We start from the raw sequence: 16,252 nt of genomic DNA on the forward strand, positions 1-16,252 counted from the left end.
CAGCCTCTGTGCCAATATGAAATAAAATGGTTACCCTCAGCCGCTTTTTAGTGGCTAACCTGTCTCAGTCTCCGTCGCATTTGCAGTCAGTCAGTGCTGCCCTGCTGGGGTTTAGCACCTCCCGCCTGCGGGGCTGTCACTTCAGAATACAGAGGACAGTCACCTTACCGTGCCTAAGACCTCCCTGCTCACCAGCACTGAATAAGCTACGGCCTGGTGCAGTTCAGCAGGATGTCTGAGTCCCAGGAAAGGAGTATGGTCTGAAGTGGTGAAGGGACCTCAGGCAGCTCTGCTGAAATGAAGTGAACCTCGCTTCTTTGGGCTAGGGTTGAACTGGTGCTCCTTCAGTTCCCTTAACGCCCTGAAACTTGAAGGTGGACACAAGACTGTGTTTTGTGACAGATCAGAGCACTTCCAGCAAATCCAAACTTTTGCCCCCAGTTTGCAAGGTCCTTGTAGCTCCTCAGTAACGCTCCCTAGTGTCATCCGACATGACAGTCGTTTCCTGATCGTTACAGCAGTTATATCCTCACTAGACCGTGTAACTGTAACTGAAAGGGGAAGTTCCTTCCACGCTTTCAGAAAAAATGAAGAGCTACCCACCCTCCGTCTCTGTATTTTGTGAAATTTCATAGTTCTTTCAGATTTGCAAAGTTTGGTGCGAATGGTCGCCTGTGGCTCGCCTGGGGAGCAACTCGCCATCAGCTGCTCTCTGGGCAAGTCGGGTTCCTCCAGCCCCTCCTCCTCGAAGGTGGCCAGGGTGTCCCCAAGCACACCTCTGCTGGTGGCTGAAGCCCTCTGGGGAGGAATGGCTGTATTCTTGACAAATCACTGGATTCGGTGGTGGCTGTGATAAGTTAATACAGAAAAAGAGGTTTACCTTCACTTTCCAACACTGCGAGAAAAGCATGTTCTTGGGCTTGAAAACTTTTAGGGGAAGTAGTGTAATTCTTGTGGGTAAACTGAAATGTCATAACTAAAAGGGCAGCAACAGTTTTTTTTTATCCTAAACTAGGTACCTACAGTTTAAGTGTTCTGACCTTTCAAGAATGTGTTTGTTCAACTCCAGACATCGTGTCTGTATTAGAAAATGGAAGGGTAATTTACTGTTGATGTTCAAAAGTATGCACTGAGTCTTCCTGTAATATCATTATTTCTTAGCAAAGGCCAAGCCTTGCAACCCACGGTTTTCATTGGAGAAGCCCTCAGTAGGATGAGGACCATACCCCAGGATGTCAACCTCGCCTCCTGGGTGGAGGGGAAGCCTCTACTCATTTTAAAATTAAGTCCTGTAAGAAAGCGCTCAGAAAAAAACAAAGTACCTGTGGTTTTTTTTCTTTTCTCCTTAACCTGATGCTCGTGTTACATAATGCGAATGCTTCCAATGAATAACTGTGATATTCTTGATTGAACACGTGCTATGCTTAAAAGGAAAAAATAACTCTGACCAAAAAAAAAAAAAAAAAAAAAAAGAAAAACCGCAGATGTGTATTGTAGACCTAGTGCACGGTACGTGCTGCTGCCTGGCCGCTGCCTCCTGTGCATCTCAGCCTTGCTCTGGTGCTGCCGCAGAGCCAAGAGACACCCTCTGGGCCCGGACTGGTGCTGTCTCCCCAGTTCTTACACCTCCCAGAGGTACGTCCATACCTGTGGTAAGGTAGAGGAAGCTAATGAACAGGTTTTGTTTGGAAAGTCACGTTACCGTTTAAAGAATTTTAATAACAGGGTGTTTGATAGCATTTAGTAATGGGAGAGGAGATTAATGTAAATGGGGAAATGAGGAGCCGTTTGTGAAGCACTCACAAGGTCTAAGGTTTTCCAAGGGGTTTCAGGTTATCTTGTCCCCTTGAAATGAAATTGAAGCCAAGTGTCTAGGCTCATCTGCAAACCTCAGCTGAGCCACTTAATGAAAAAAGTAGCTCCTTTACATAACTCCATTCCCTTCACCATTAACAGGATATATGGGATTCCATCAGTACTTCCTCTGTAAATCAAGATATTGGAGGCCATTGTCTCCATACGCAGCTCCAGCTCGGTATGGAAAGCATTTCGGATTTGAAGCTTCAAAGGTCAATCATCTGATTAATACTGCCATCCCCGTGATGAGTTTTTTCTTTCTTTGTGGTAAACCTGTAGTTTTGAAACGCCTCATAGGGATGACTCTAAAAACGTTTCCTACACACTCAGACCTGACTCAGCCGCTAGGGTTGCGTGTTGGAACTGGTGGTGCTGCAGCCATGTTCAAAAGTTCCTCTAGGGAATGGTGGAGCAAGTTTGGGGCCATGCCCCAGCCATCCGGGAGGCTTCCGCGAGGTAGTCCCACCACAGTCAGCAGTAAGTTTCGAGCTCTTTTGTTCCCCTCTACAGCACTTCTCCTTCCTAGAGTTTTACAAAGAGACCAGGACCACATAAAGTATTCCCGAACCGAGCAGCACGCTTCATTCTGTGTATTCAAAACTACCTCCTCTGTTGTGACAGATAACTGCAGTCTGGCTACAAAATCTGTAACAGGGATTGGTAACCCTCCAGGATGATACTTGGCACTCAAGAGCTAACACATGTTTTTGTTACATGAGCATGAGTCTAATAAAATGGCTCGCTGGTTTAAGATGCCTCTTTGTGAAAACAAGACGCAGTTGGATTTAGAAATTGTGATGATTTGGCAAGTTCAATTATTAACTTCTCTTGCAGGGTTAAGCTTTGACCAGAAATTTGCCATGAACCCATGGGCACATCCTGCTAGGAAACAACAGGCAGAAATCCTTCACTGTCCTCCTTGATTTATCTGCACAGTGCGAACTTGGAGCGTAGAGCTGTATTTTGCCTGGAGGAAGTCACTGCAACCTCCATCCCCACTCCAGAGCAGAATGCTCTAATGTTGTAGTGTTTGATACAGTTCTGCTCTGCTCCGGACACCGCATCTAAGGAAACTGGCAGGTCCCGAACTGGCCTGTTGTATAGTCTGCTTTCATCATGTTTTGGGAGAAAACCGGAATGTGGTGAAGAGCCCGAGCTATGTCAGCTATGCAGTGTCCTGTGGGATTGTTTGTGAACACAGCAGCTAAAGATAGAAGTGCACCATAGAGATGCTAAAAATACTGTCCAACTCTACGGTGGTTGTTTAGCATTTGGAGCGCTATAGTTGGCCTTACACAGACAAAGGGAAGATGCAGTTTTGCAATTTGAATATGCAAATGAAGTCCTGATCTTGCAAATGTGCAATCATATGCTCGAATCTAAAAAGACCGCTTGTATTCCTGAAGTTAAGCATTGGCAAGATTAAGAGTTTAATCAGTCAAATACGTTGTCATCAGAAGTTAGTGTGATTGCATGGCAATGTGGAGACTTTACTTCAAAAAACAACAAGAAAAATCACGTTGCGTGATTAAGATCACATTTTTATGTTCCACGTGTTGATACTTGGAACCGTGTTGTCTGATAAATCATCTCTTATTAACACAGTAGGTCGCAAACAGTTTCTTCTTTACATTGATATGCATGATTTAGTAAACAGTATTTTAATATCAGTGGGAACACATGCTATGCTTCATAGCTTTCAACTGTGTGACCTTTAAAGGCAGAACAAAGGCTTAGAAATTAGAGTTTACATAAAACTGAGAAGTGTAGAAAGCTTGAAAGGCTGTGTAATTCACTTCTGCAGCAAGAACACCATTTTCTCTAACATTGTTTGCACAAGTCAGCATTTATGTTGTCAATTTGCAGTGATGCATGTGTGATTAACATCGCTTCTAGGACAGAGGGGGACTGGTATCGATAGCAAGTCGAGAGGTTCTCTGGTTAAAAAACAAATAACTTAAGCGTTGTGCTTTCCGTTGGAGAGAATTTCTTCAAATCCGGTGTATTTTTAATTCACTCCTTTAGTTGATAATAATGAAAGAGCAAAGAGTGAAATCCCATCCCTGCTGAAGCCAGTGTCCCAAAATATTCATTTAATTGAGGCCAGGATTTCAATGGCTTTATACAGGACGAGGGCGTCAGTGCTGGGGCGATGGTCTGTGCTTGGTTTGGGGTTGTTAGTACGAGTGTTTTGCAGGATCCCTTTAAGAGTCAGGTCTCCGGGTAAGTAACAGATGCTGTTCTAAGAGCGCGTGTTGTAGGGGCCAGAGCTGCATGCTGGGCCGGTCATCTCGCTGGGCCAGGGAGGGAGCCTGCAAACGACATGTTGCCAGTGAACCGTGTTCCTATTCCAGTTAATGCACGCTGAGAATAGTGGAGTTGGTGTGTAGGGAAATACGGAAGTGGTAGGATAAAATGAAGTAGTCAGAAACAAATCAAACGTTCGTTACCAGACTCTTCTGCTTTACCAAACATTTCTGCGCCTGGCTGCATAAAGACTTCTGTCTACACCCGGGTTCAGTGAGAGACTCACGAGATTCATGGTCTTTTTACTCTAAGTGAGGCTTGGTTTTATGGTTCTGTATTAATCAGTATCCTTGAAATTGTTTCATTTTCTGAAAGGCAGAGGACCATCCAGGAGGCTATCGACGGTCCCCCATGAATGGGTGGGAGAGGAGTCGTTTGGGACGTTTTCTTTCCTTGCCCGCTTGTTCCATTTTTCGTAGAGATGTGCTCCGGTTTCTGATACCACGTAGGAGAAACTTCAGACTGCTCTTTTAAATGGTTTGTCCCCCGCCGAGCCTAGTGAGGAGCTGCGGGTGCGGGAATGCACTGCTTTCCCATACAGAAAGTAAGCAGGGGCCACTGGGCAGTCAGACGTAAGCCACGCCGCGTTAGCCACCGGTGCAGCCACGCAGGTGAAGTGTCGGGGGAGTGAGTACTTCAGCGGTTGAAACATAAATGCCTTTTTTTCAGACTGAAATCCCGTTGTTTCTTACTGTTCTGGGAATTTGAGAGCTTTTTGGCCCCAGGTTTGACCTAATTGAGGGCTTTGCCTCCAGGCCGTGAATTCCCCAACCATACCTTTTGACAAAATGGAACCTGGAGTTTGATAAAACCACAGGAGTAAGTCTTCCAGGATTTTAAAAAATAATGCAATATGTAGCAGCAAAAAAGTGACAGACTGGGTTTTACCTGGTTATCTAGTAAGTGGTAAAGCTACCTCACAATTTAGGAACGTATACAGCCTGTTTCTTTTTCTTAGCTCTCGTTAACTTGTGGTCGTTGCATAACTGTGCCGGTGTTAGGGGCTGAAAAGGAAGAGAGAAAAGTATCTTTCAAATCCTGGTAGACCCAAGTAGCAAAACCATCACTTTTTGCTCAGCGGAGAGGATCTGCAATTCTCCAGCCTAGCTATTGCTATGAGAAATTAATGTAGTCTCCAAAATTACTGCAAAGTGTTCCACAGGACTTTGAAATTAATGGACTATAAAAAAAAGATATAAAACAATACCGCTGGTATTAAAACTGAGGTAAGATGAGGTAATACTGATGGAAAGGCGTTGAGTCTAAGACTGATCTTGATTTACAGCCAGATACGAAAGAACTGCTCTTGTACTACAGCCTAAAAACCGAGAGGCAGGGAACTTGTTCTGTCTTCAGCTGTCTAGTTAATAACACTTGTCATTAAATGGAATGTGGAAGTTACAGCCAAACAATATGCGTGACGCGATTGCTGTAAGTCTTCAGATGACTAATTAAGAGGCATCTGTACAGAGATCTCCTGCTAGCAGTACAACACAGGAGCAAGCAGCAGTCCTGTTCCTCCAGATCCATTTGTCAACAGCAATTTTTCCCCTGGAAAAATTTCCATTTTAACAGTGCCATTAATACTGAAAGCAGATGAATTACTAAGGAAAGACAAGATGGGAAGGCTCTGAACATTTGTTTTGATAGGGCAGATCTCTGTTGGTGCCTTTTAGGTGAGATCGGTAATTCTGTCTGACCTGATAAGGAGCAAAGCTACTGGTTTGGGGTTTTTTTCTTTTTTTTCTTTACAGTGAATGTTACTTGGTCTCTTGCATGTGGCTGGCTTGCGTGGGATGTCAAAATAGGTATATTCTTGGCTATGTTTTTTTTCTCCTTCGAACTGATCTTACATCAATATATTCACACGGCCATTAGCGACGTTGCCTGTAATTTTACGCAACAGTAATCAGAAAACCCATGTTCACAAACCTGCTGTTACCTGCTGTCAGGTGTTCCAGTTTAAAGCAGGATGTACATCAGATATATTTCTGTGATTATGTGCGTAACAGCATTCACACAAATCGGTATCAGAAAATCATAACTGTAGTATTTCCTTCTCTTTAATTTTTGGTTAAGATTTAGAAAAAAAAGCTAATACCTTAGGCTCTTGGTAGTCCTGGTTGAATTTCCTGTTAGTTTCTGTGGTTTAAGCTTATTGTAAGATCACATCTTTCCGGTTTTGTATAGTCATGATGTTTTGGATTTTTGTGCTTACCAGCAAAACGATGCGGTTCTGAGTATTTGCAGCCAGGATTACTTCCTATGCTGCGTGGTGACTTGGGGAAGAAGGCCACGTAGACGAAAGAAAGTGCCAGCTCGGCAGTCACCATTTAAAAGTCCACATATACTCAACAGTCAAACAGGAGACCTGTTGTAGCGCAGCAGTGTAACAGGGAAGGGGAATTGATCGTAGCTCTGGAGCGAGAGCGCACGCCAGAGAAACCTCTTGTGATGGGCTCTGGCGACGTACCGGAGGTGTCTCTGCCAGCCCGGGGCCAGGTGACGGAGCAACTGCCCCGTTAGTTCCTATCTGTATTTTAGCACTCACAACAGGGAGCGCTGCCACCTTTTTAAGGGAAAGCACACACCTCATTTTCTTCTTTTAACGCAGCTCAAGGTTCCTGGTTTGCTGAGGGAATAACCGGAGGAGGTCACAATGAGCAGTGACGGTAGTGGGGCAGGGGACCGCTGTTTGCTGTACTGACGGGAGATCAAATTCTACAAATGTAGCAGCGGTGTTTAAGAGGTGTTTTACATGTGCATAGTCTTAAGTAACAACTTCCAATCTGTGTTAAGATACTTGTTTTAAAGATGGCAGATTTCATATTGCTACTGTGAATTATAAACTGGGAGAAGCTGTAGTTCAAGGTAAAAATAATCTACCTAATGCATGCAAGCTAGCTAGTGACCAATGTCCTTTCATGGTTAAAACGACTGCTTACATCGCCGGTTCCTCTTCTTACATCCTCCCTTCCAGTTGCCTATTTCCATGAGCGTGATGAATAGAAGGAAATCCACCCTGTGAATTTTCCCTACTCGTAATCCTTTCTCCACTACCACGCCTCCTTACGAATGGATCTGCCACCTTTCCAGCCTACAAATTCCCAACAGACCCAAAAGCAGACTTTACTCTGGTACTCCTTAGCTGAGAAGTTGGGGGAGTGCTATTTTTAAGCATAGTGAAGCACATCTCTGGTAGCTTGGAATGGCAATGTGATCTCTTTCCTGACAATGTGAAATGACAACTTTGCATCTATCCATGCTGAAATCGCTTGAAATGAGAAGGGTCAAACAGCCTAAAGCAGTAGAATGTGATTTTAGCTTATGTTTAATCTTAGTATGGAGAAAGTGGATCGTAGTTTTAATTGCTCGAGCCTCCTTCAGTTCTCCTTGTAGCCTGAGATGTGACTTTGATAAAGCATAGTTTATGTTCCTTGTAGTCATGGGCTGCTTTGGCTACTCAGTGGTCAGCAGGAGGCATTTTTTCTTGGATTCAGACGTGTAATGCGAGTTTCTGTTACCAAACTGCAGCCAGCATGCACGAATGGAAACTTGCAGATGTGCTAAACGCATTTAATGCGGTGCCAGGTTCTGCTGGAGTTAAATGGGATCTTTGCCCATGAGCATTTGGGTTTTGTTGCTCACGTGCGAGCCAGCCTGCTACCGAAAGCAGCACGTCTGATTGATATTTAAGCAGGGCTGCAAGTAACTGCTGCCGTTTAAAAGGTAGTGTTCTATCAGATCCACTTCCCAGCCTTAAACACACAGTCAAATTCTCACCTTTTTTCATTAAGTGTCCTCAAAGATTAGTAGGTCGTTTAAATCTGTCTATCTAGAGTGTGGATAAATGAGCAACAGAGAGCACAAACCTTTCCAAATTGTGCATTTAAGGCGCAGGGGAAGAATTTGCGAAGTTTTCTTGTTTTATATGGAAAATTGCCAGTTCCATTTTCTCATTACATGACTGTTTTTGTCAGAACAGATAGAAACGTTTTGGGCTGATGGGCAGATAGCTCTCGCTGAAGCTTGTTGAAGCCACAGAGACTGAAGTCTTGATCACTGAATGCTGCAAACAGTTTGCCTCTGGCAAATAACATACTTGCAGTTTTGGCAGTGTCTAGTGTTTGAAAGAGACAGAGAGTGATGGATTCTCTGGTCAGCTCAGTTGAGCAACCCTTAGACTCAGGTTTTATACTGTGCAGAGGGAAAAAAAAAACAGTTTGCAATATACCTTGAAAAATACTGGGAAAAAAAGGCTTCTACTCATCTCGGGCTGCTGCGTTGCTCAGTCCAGTCCTTCCACCAAAAATGTAACGTGCTCTCTGTCAAAATAATTGAGATATGCCAGATCTTAGCAGCCTGTGGGCGACCTGGATTCCCCAGGTTTCTGAGGCACCTGGTTTCTTGCTCTGAAAGGCTTTGCGCAAAGCTGCCGCAACACTAGCAAATCCCAGTATCCGTGGTGAGACTAAATTTTCCTCACCTGCCCTGTCTTCCTTTTACCATCATTTCTCTCTTTTCTTGAGTCAAAAAAAGAGAAAAGCCTGGGATTTCCCAAGAGTTACACGGGTCTTGAGATTCCCAGTGGAAGAGGGTTGTCTGACTCCCATTCTGGATATCCCAGTCATGGATCCGTAGATTTAATGCTATTAAATCAAGGGAGTCTCCAGCAACGCTGGTGCATGCAGGAGGCAGGAGGAGGTGGACGAGCCACCGAAGGAGAACGTGGCGCAGCCTCTACAGACATGGGTTCAAAATGGCAGCGTCCCATCGGGCTGGGTTCTCGCTTGAAGAAGCTGCGTAGGTGTGGGAATCGCTGCTGTAGGTTGGATCTCTCAATGGCAGTGAGTGGGGTGGGGTGGTTGCAGATCAATAATCAGCACCCTGCGGTTGCTGTAAATCAAGGCTTGAATCTCTGACAGGCTGCAGAAGCCAGGAAGAGGCACAGAAATAACCTCCGCTAACGTTTTTCCTCTCTCTCATTTCTGCATTATGTTGACCTAAATAGGAATCTCTGGTTAGACCCGGCTTCTTTCTGGCGGAAGGGGGATCATTGCAAGGCTGGAGAAAGGAGGGTCTCCCGAGTGGGCTGCGGTGGCTCTTTCCCCCCAGAGACGGTGCAGGCGAAGGAGCAAGTGACGGGCAGAGAATTGAGAGGGGCTGGCAGCAGGGCCAGGGGGCAGCCTGGCGCCCCTGGGGGGCTGGAGGGGCGGCTGAGGACAGCCCATGTGTTAGAGAAAGGAGGAGGGCTGAGTGGCAGCGAGGCAGGGAGCCAGCCCAGAGATGCCCGTTCGGTTGGTTATTAAAATCCAGTGGAACCACCGCAGTGTACATTTATTAACAATTTGATCTCTCCGCTTCAGTTTCTGCCACTTCCAGCCTTCCTTTCTCCCTTTGTTGAGAAACAGTAAGTTACTCAAGGCCAGCACCGCCTCCTGAGTTTGGAAAGTGCCTGACGCCAAAAGTCACCCGAGCGGGCAACTTCAGAGAGCTCAGTCTCGGAGAGGGTGCAGCCGAGGACTGGTTTCACTTCCCCGGTCCTCCCTTGCACAAGAGGAGCCTGCGGAGCGCTCTGCCCACACGTAGGGAATCGGATCTGTGCGAAGAGGTAGCGTGTGACAAATCAGACCTTTGTCACCACAGCTGAACAGCTTCCTTGGTCGGAGCAGGGTAAACAGTTATTATTTATTCTTGTTATCCTGATGTTGCGAACTAGCAGCGCTACTCGGAATTAACTTGGGTCTTTCCCAGAAAGACAGACTGTTGGTTTTGAGAGGGCAATAGTGCTGGGATCACGGCGCACTCACTTCTAACAGCAACCCTGAGAGAATGGAGAACTCATAACCGGGTATTCCCCGAATCAGAGGGCCTGCCTTTGTTTCCCAGGTATTCCCAACCAGAAGTTAGCCTGTGCATGCTAATGCATTTTAATGAATTTTGACAAGGTCGCAAGAGTCCCTTTGTTGCTTGTCTGCTTCGTCCTTGCTTGCACATGCGAGTGACGCTTGCCCATACTTGGCCATAGACAGCCTCCAGCCAGCTTAAGTTTAAGTGTGTCTGTGTGTGTGTCGTGCTTCTAAAGTACTTCTGTTCGCTTCTCAGGTATTCAGTTTGAAACAGAGCTGCCCAATATACTAATCAGCAGAGAAAGGGGAAGAACATATTTTGGTGCTGTTCTGGTTTCTGTCGGTTTTGTCAGATCATGTAGGCCCTCTCGAAGAAGAGGAGAAAGAGGTGGAATAAATCAGCTCCTTCCTGGGGAATCTAGGGCCAAATGAAGGAAATGGGCAGTAAAAATGTGTTTAGTAAGTGAAGAGTCTAGAAAAGGACAGGTAGGCTTTAAAGAGATGGTCTTGAGCCACTTGAGAGTACTGGGTGAGTGATCTGCAACAAGCAGCTTCTTGAATTAGGTAGGTCAGGAGCTCCTGGTCCTAAAAGTTGTAGTTCCCTGGTGAGGAACTCCTGCCACCGTTGTTGTTAGCATGTCTGAGCCAGCCAGTGTCCCAATAAAACGAAACTGCGTTACTGCGCCCTGCACTGGTGAGGGCTGCCACAGCGGCAGGTTGATGGGGAGCAGTCGCTGGGAGCTGGCTCCTCGCAGACAGCACCAGCGCGGAGCGTGCTGCGAGGGAGCAACGACCGCCTGCGTTTCAGTGGGCAGTACTGAAGCAAACTTCTCAGCTAGCCCGACCAGCCAAGGAGGGATTTCTGTATGTAGTTGATACTCCATCCTTAAGTGCCTGCTGAAATACTGTTGTCTATCGACTATTCTTTTCATTAGCGATGTGCTTGAAGCAGAGGGCTGGTGATACCCAGGCATCCCTTCTAACCAAAATTATTCTATGATTTGTTTAGTTGCTTTAAGGATGGTATCTTTCTCTCTCAAATTTGGGGCTGTAGTCAAATCTATTTTAAGCAAAAACAATGCTACCAAATAGTGTAGAGTTACATACCTGCCTGCACTGGGGGAAATTGGTCTTCCGGATTTTATGGTCCTCGTGCAAATATTCTCCTGGGAAACAGGAGTCTTGCTTTTCAAGAGAACATGACACCCAGCTAATTTCACCGCCTCTCTTGCAGCCAGGCTTCTCACAGGGGCTAAGCAACAGCATCCTATTTAAAAATCCTGTCCCAGTTTTGGAATGCCCATGCCATCTGAAACCTATGGCCTTATTTTATCTGCTTATCACTAGTAATAGTCTTGGGGAAATGGAGTTTTGTTTTCCCATCACATTTACTCCCCAGTGAAACAGTTAAAAAAACTATTTTTCAAAGGGCTTAGAAAGCCCAAATTTTTCCTCAGTAACTCAGAGCATAGGAATGTCCTATGGCAAAAGAAGCACTGGCAAGGACACGCATGCCAGCATGTCAGCTGGCCAAGTATGGGAGATCCCCCACCACTTCCTGCCTGAAGGTTCCCAGGGTGCAACTTGGGAACACGCCGTGTTTGTTTTGGATGTGTGAAGCCCCTGTAAAGATTCTCTATACATGTCTGGGTTTAAATATATGTAGTTATGCTCTACCAACATGTTTCAGCCTACACGGGGCAACATCTGTTGAAACATGCAACTCTGGCTTAGTTTTAGTGAAGAAAATGAAGGAAAACAATTTCATCCATCATTAGACCAACACTTGGGAGAAGATTTAGGCCTTGTTCCATTTCCTAAAGCTAAGCAAATTTTGGCCTCATCAGCTCAGAGGAATAATCAAATCAATGATGCTTCAGCTGTCTCTGGCTGTGATGTGAAGGCGGTCTCTCACGGAGCAATGATTCAAACCAGGCGTAGCACTGCTGACCGAAGAGGGCCGTCAGGTAACCAGTGAATGGTGCACTGAAAGCAGCTCTCCCCGTTCAGCGTCGGTTCTCACTCGCCGGTGGTTTTTGAGTGCAACCCATGTTAAAGCAATGCAACAGGAGGTCACAGGAGAGAAGCACTGATTGCTTGAGTGAGGGATAACTCTTAGAGGGTTGGGGGGAAAAATATCCATGTAAAAAGGTCTCTTTGCCGCAATGCCATTCAAAACTGCCGTGTCTGCGGATGGACGGTACGTGAACTCCTCCTTAAACCTGATCAGCTGCTCTCGGTAGTATGCAGACCTGATTTTCCATCTGCCATGGTGATCATGGGCAACAAACTTGTGTCTTCTCACTCTCCTCCAAATGTCTGTGTAAGCTGGATACTAGCATGGCAATGTCCAATATGAATCCAAAACTGCATCTCTAGCCCAAGCAACTGTAGGCACAAATCATAGAATTGTTAGGGTTGGAAGGGACCTTAAAGATCATCTAGTTCCAAGCCCCCTGCCATGGGCAGGGACACCTCCCACTAGACCAGGTTGCTCAGAGCCCCATCCAGCCTGGCCTTAAAAACTTCCAGGGATGTGGCGTCCACCACCTCTCTGGGCAACCTGTTCCAGTGTCTCACCACCCTCATGGTGAAGAACTTCTTCCTAACGTCCAGTCTGAATCGTCCCATCTCTAGTTTTAATCCATTCCCTCCAGTCCTACCATTACCCGACATCCTAAAAAGTCCCTCACCAGCTTTCTTGTAGGCCCCCTTAAGATACTGGTAGGCCACTATAAGGTCTCCTCGGAGCCTTCTTTTCTCCAGACTGAACAACCCCAACTCTCTCAGTCTGTCCTCATAGGAGAGGTGCTCCAATCTGCAATCTTCTCTCTGCCCACCAATTTAGAAACGAGTGATGAGAGAGCACGTGTGTGAGTCTGGCTGAGTGAGCCACCGGGCAGCTCTCCCATGTTCCCACATCAGAACAATGCACGTTTGTGGTCGATTTTCTGAAGACAGGCTGAATTTAGGGGTGGGCATTGGCCATTTCCACAGTGACCTTCATGTGCACGTTGCAGAAGGAGCCGCGCAAGGTGTGCCCACCTTGTGCCCTGCAGGTTCCACACACCCTGCGGTGATCGTCCTGAGAGCACCAAAGTGGCTGGCCATTGCGTAGTGACTCTTAGACAAAACTGTGCTTAATAATTAGTATAAAATTTAGAAGCTGGTCATACCCACCGCAGCCCTAGAGTGGATCTGGTTACACTGGGGTTAGGTGGTGGGGCTTTTCTGGTGGTGTGAGCTGTTATTAGATGTGAATTTTTTTCACGGTGCTAGATGACTGGCAGCACTAGCAATTGTAGGCCAGGGCTGGGAGAGGCTTTACTGTGAGCCAGCTTAGAGGAACAGTGACTTTCTATGGTTTTCCCATCGCTGATTAGATACTTTTCTAAATGCTGCCTCCCTCTATTGATAAACACGGACATAATGCTTATTCCCCTTAACTTGAAGCAGCAATGTTAATGTCTGATTAATCCTATGACATACAGGTCATGCTTGTTAAAATTGAAAGCCACAGATGATTATATTTGGAAGAGATTGCCGTATCACGCTGAATTAGTATTAGAAGCGTTGTTTTCAGTTTCACTTTCTTTTTATATGTATAAGGCCGTTTCTTTCCCCTAAGATTCATGGATTTACAACTACCATTTCTTGTAGATCAAGATATTTATATAATTGTATTTTGAAAACAGTTCTATTTTTATGAATGAGTTGCAATCCTTCAGAAGAACAAAGCCCATACTGCCTTAGACTTAGAAGAATAAACAAAATTTAAGAGGTTTAGCTGTTATTTACTGGTTTCTGAAATCTGAAACATCTGTGATTAGGAAGCTTGAAAGTCTGTTTAGATAGATAGTTGAGAATTTGTTTTGGTTTGGTTCGTTTAGAAAGTATGCCAGTTATTTCAGATGTTGCGCCTATAAAGAATGTAAAACAATTTAGTTGTCTCAGGTCTGAATTTAATCCGAGTCACTGGCAGAAAGTCACTAAATTCAGTCCAGGGTTTCATTCAGATCTGCCATTGTTTAGACCTAAAAAATGTTACCATAAAAATGTTGGCATGTTTGTTATTCAGGGAGTATAATGTCTTAATTGAAATGGTACCAGAAACTATTTAAAAAACTTCTATTACAGTTCACGTGACAGACAGTATTTTATAGCTTTAACATCTGTTTTAAGGTCAGTATGTGAGATTTAGCCTTTGTCTGACTATAACTCTTTTGATTTCAGTGAAGTTGCACCCACTTAAATCCTGATTGAATTTGTCTCACATGATTGGTTTTTTTAATTGTATGATTTAATTTTCTTTATCTCCAACCCAGTGTTGCAGTATGGAGCTTCAGAGCATGTTAGAATAAGGTCAATAACGGATCCTTCCTTCTTCCTTTTTATTTTCCCAGTTACAGGGATCAATTAAAAGAAAGCTGGAAGATGATAGCTCTCCTGCCTCCGGTGGCGTGCCTGATGTCATTTTCCCAAATGACAGTAAAAGACTTTGTCTTGATGACGTAAACCTTGCCATGGGCCAAGGTGCCAATCCCAATGTGGCGTGTCCAGAAATGCAAAGTTCTCCATTCTCCACCAGTCACGGCGCTTCTTCCCTGGGAGTCGCAGGTCATTCAGTGCTTCTTGAAAACAATCACATGAATGGGGGTGGCATTGGTTCCCCGTTTTCAGTGCCACCCAACGCGGAAATAAATCAGAAGGGGTCAATAGGAGGGCAAAACAATAACATTGTCCATTATGATGAGAAAGGAAACAGCTTACAGTCTGTGGACCAAGAGCTGCAAGATCTGCTGGAAGAGCTGACAAAAATGCCTGACCCTTCTCCCAATGACCTTGACCTGGAGAAGATTTTGTGCAGCAAGGCTGAAGAGCCACTTGGGCTGAGTCATTCTCAACCAAGCATAAGTACCACTCCAAAGTCCTCCCCACAGACTTCCCACTTGGAGAACCATGTTGCTAACAAAGACTTTTCTCCAGGCTGCAATCCAACCAGTGGAGGATCTCCTCAGATGAGACCATCATCTGCTGGAGCTAACTTCCAAGTTCCTCCCTCAAACAAACCTGCTGCATCACCCATCTCTACAGCAGCTCAGAGCAAGAACCAGCCACCACCTATGCTTCCAGTACCCTTACCCAACATACCTGGTTCCAACTGGCACGCTCAGCAGCTAAAGCAACTGGCAGCTAGCAAGCAGGTGTCTACTACTAAGCAACAAGTACAGGCTCCCAACTGGCCAACCATGTCTCCTCCTGGTCTCTCACCGCCTTACAGGGCAGGATCATCACCACACCATCAACCTTTCAGTCCTCAAAATGTTATGGTGTCTGGCATGCCTGCTAATAATTTGCCAGGAAACAACATTCAGAGTCCTCAAAACTCTCTGCTTTCCAGCATGACTTCCAGCAGCACCCCATCCAATGGGCCTTCTCCTCCTTATGGGTCTGAGAAGCTCTCCAGCCCGGCTCTGAACCAGCAGCCCTTCAGCCCGCAGAGCTCCATGCTGCCCACCCTGACGGCAGCCAGTTTACCAGCCAACAACATTAAAAGTCCACAGAACAACTTGGTTGCCAGCATGGCCTCCACAAATACTGGACCTTCTCCTCCATACAGGCCAGAAAAGCTGTCAAGCCCAGCTCTGCATCAGCAGCCCTTTAGTCCGCAAGGTACATTAATCTCTAACATCACTCCCACCAGCAATCCCACAAGTATGCAGAGCTCGCTTTTCAAATCAATGACTACGAACCAGTCCAAAAATATGAACATAATTATGCAACAGCCATCCAGTAGCTTACAGCCAGGTCTGGTGAATGAGAGCCCTGGTAGCCAAGACCAGTTTTCTTTCAATAACACCAAACCGCTGTCTCACTTTGCCTCAGAGTCAGCTACTCAAAAGATGTCACCTCTGACAGCAGGACAAGGGCAGCAGTCCCTCATTCACTATCTCCAGCAGCAGCAGCAGTCTCCAGCCACCCAGCAGTCCCAGCAGGCTAACAACAGCCAGTTCCTCCAGCAGCAGTTTCGACAGCTGATGCAGCCGCATCGGATGCAGAGACACATGCAGCCTGCCACGCTGCCGTCTCAAAGCAGACAGGTAAGGACATCTCTTCTGTCTTACAGGGCTTATGTGAAAATATTGAGTCATTTCTTTGCTTATTTTGACTTTCCTTTGTGTTTCAAATGCGACGTCGCTAAACTTCTGGGGCGCGCGCAGTGTCTACATGGACAAGGC

General features: G+C 45.7%; 1 protein-coding gene across 1 annotated transcript in view; it reads left to right on the top strand.

The window, feature by feature from the left end:
* The window catches only part of MAMLD1 (mastermind like domain containing 1), an 84,072-nt gene that overhangs the window by 34,598 nt on the left and 33,222 nt on the right, over positions 1-16,252 (top strand). The window contains exon 2 of the mRNA XM_063347457.1: positions 14,417-16,114. Within this exon, the coding sequence (XP_063203527.1) occupies positions 14,417-16,114 (1,698 nt within the window). The remainder of the gene's footprint in view (positions 1-14,416; positions 16,115-16,252) is intronic.

This window comes from Chroicocephalus ridibundus, chromosome 9 (assembly GCF_963924245.1).
Source record: "Chroicocephalus ridibundus chromosome 9, bChrRid1.1, whole genome shotgun sequence".
In the NCBI taxonomy this organism is placed as follows: Eukaryota; Metazoa; Chordata; class Aves; order Charadriiformes; family Laridae; genus Chroicocephalus; species Chroicocephalus ridibundus.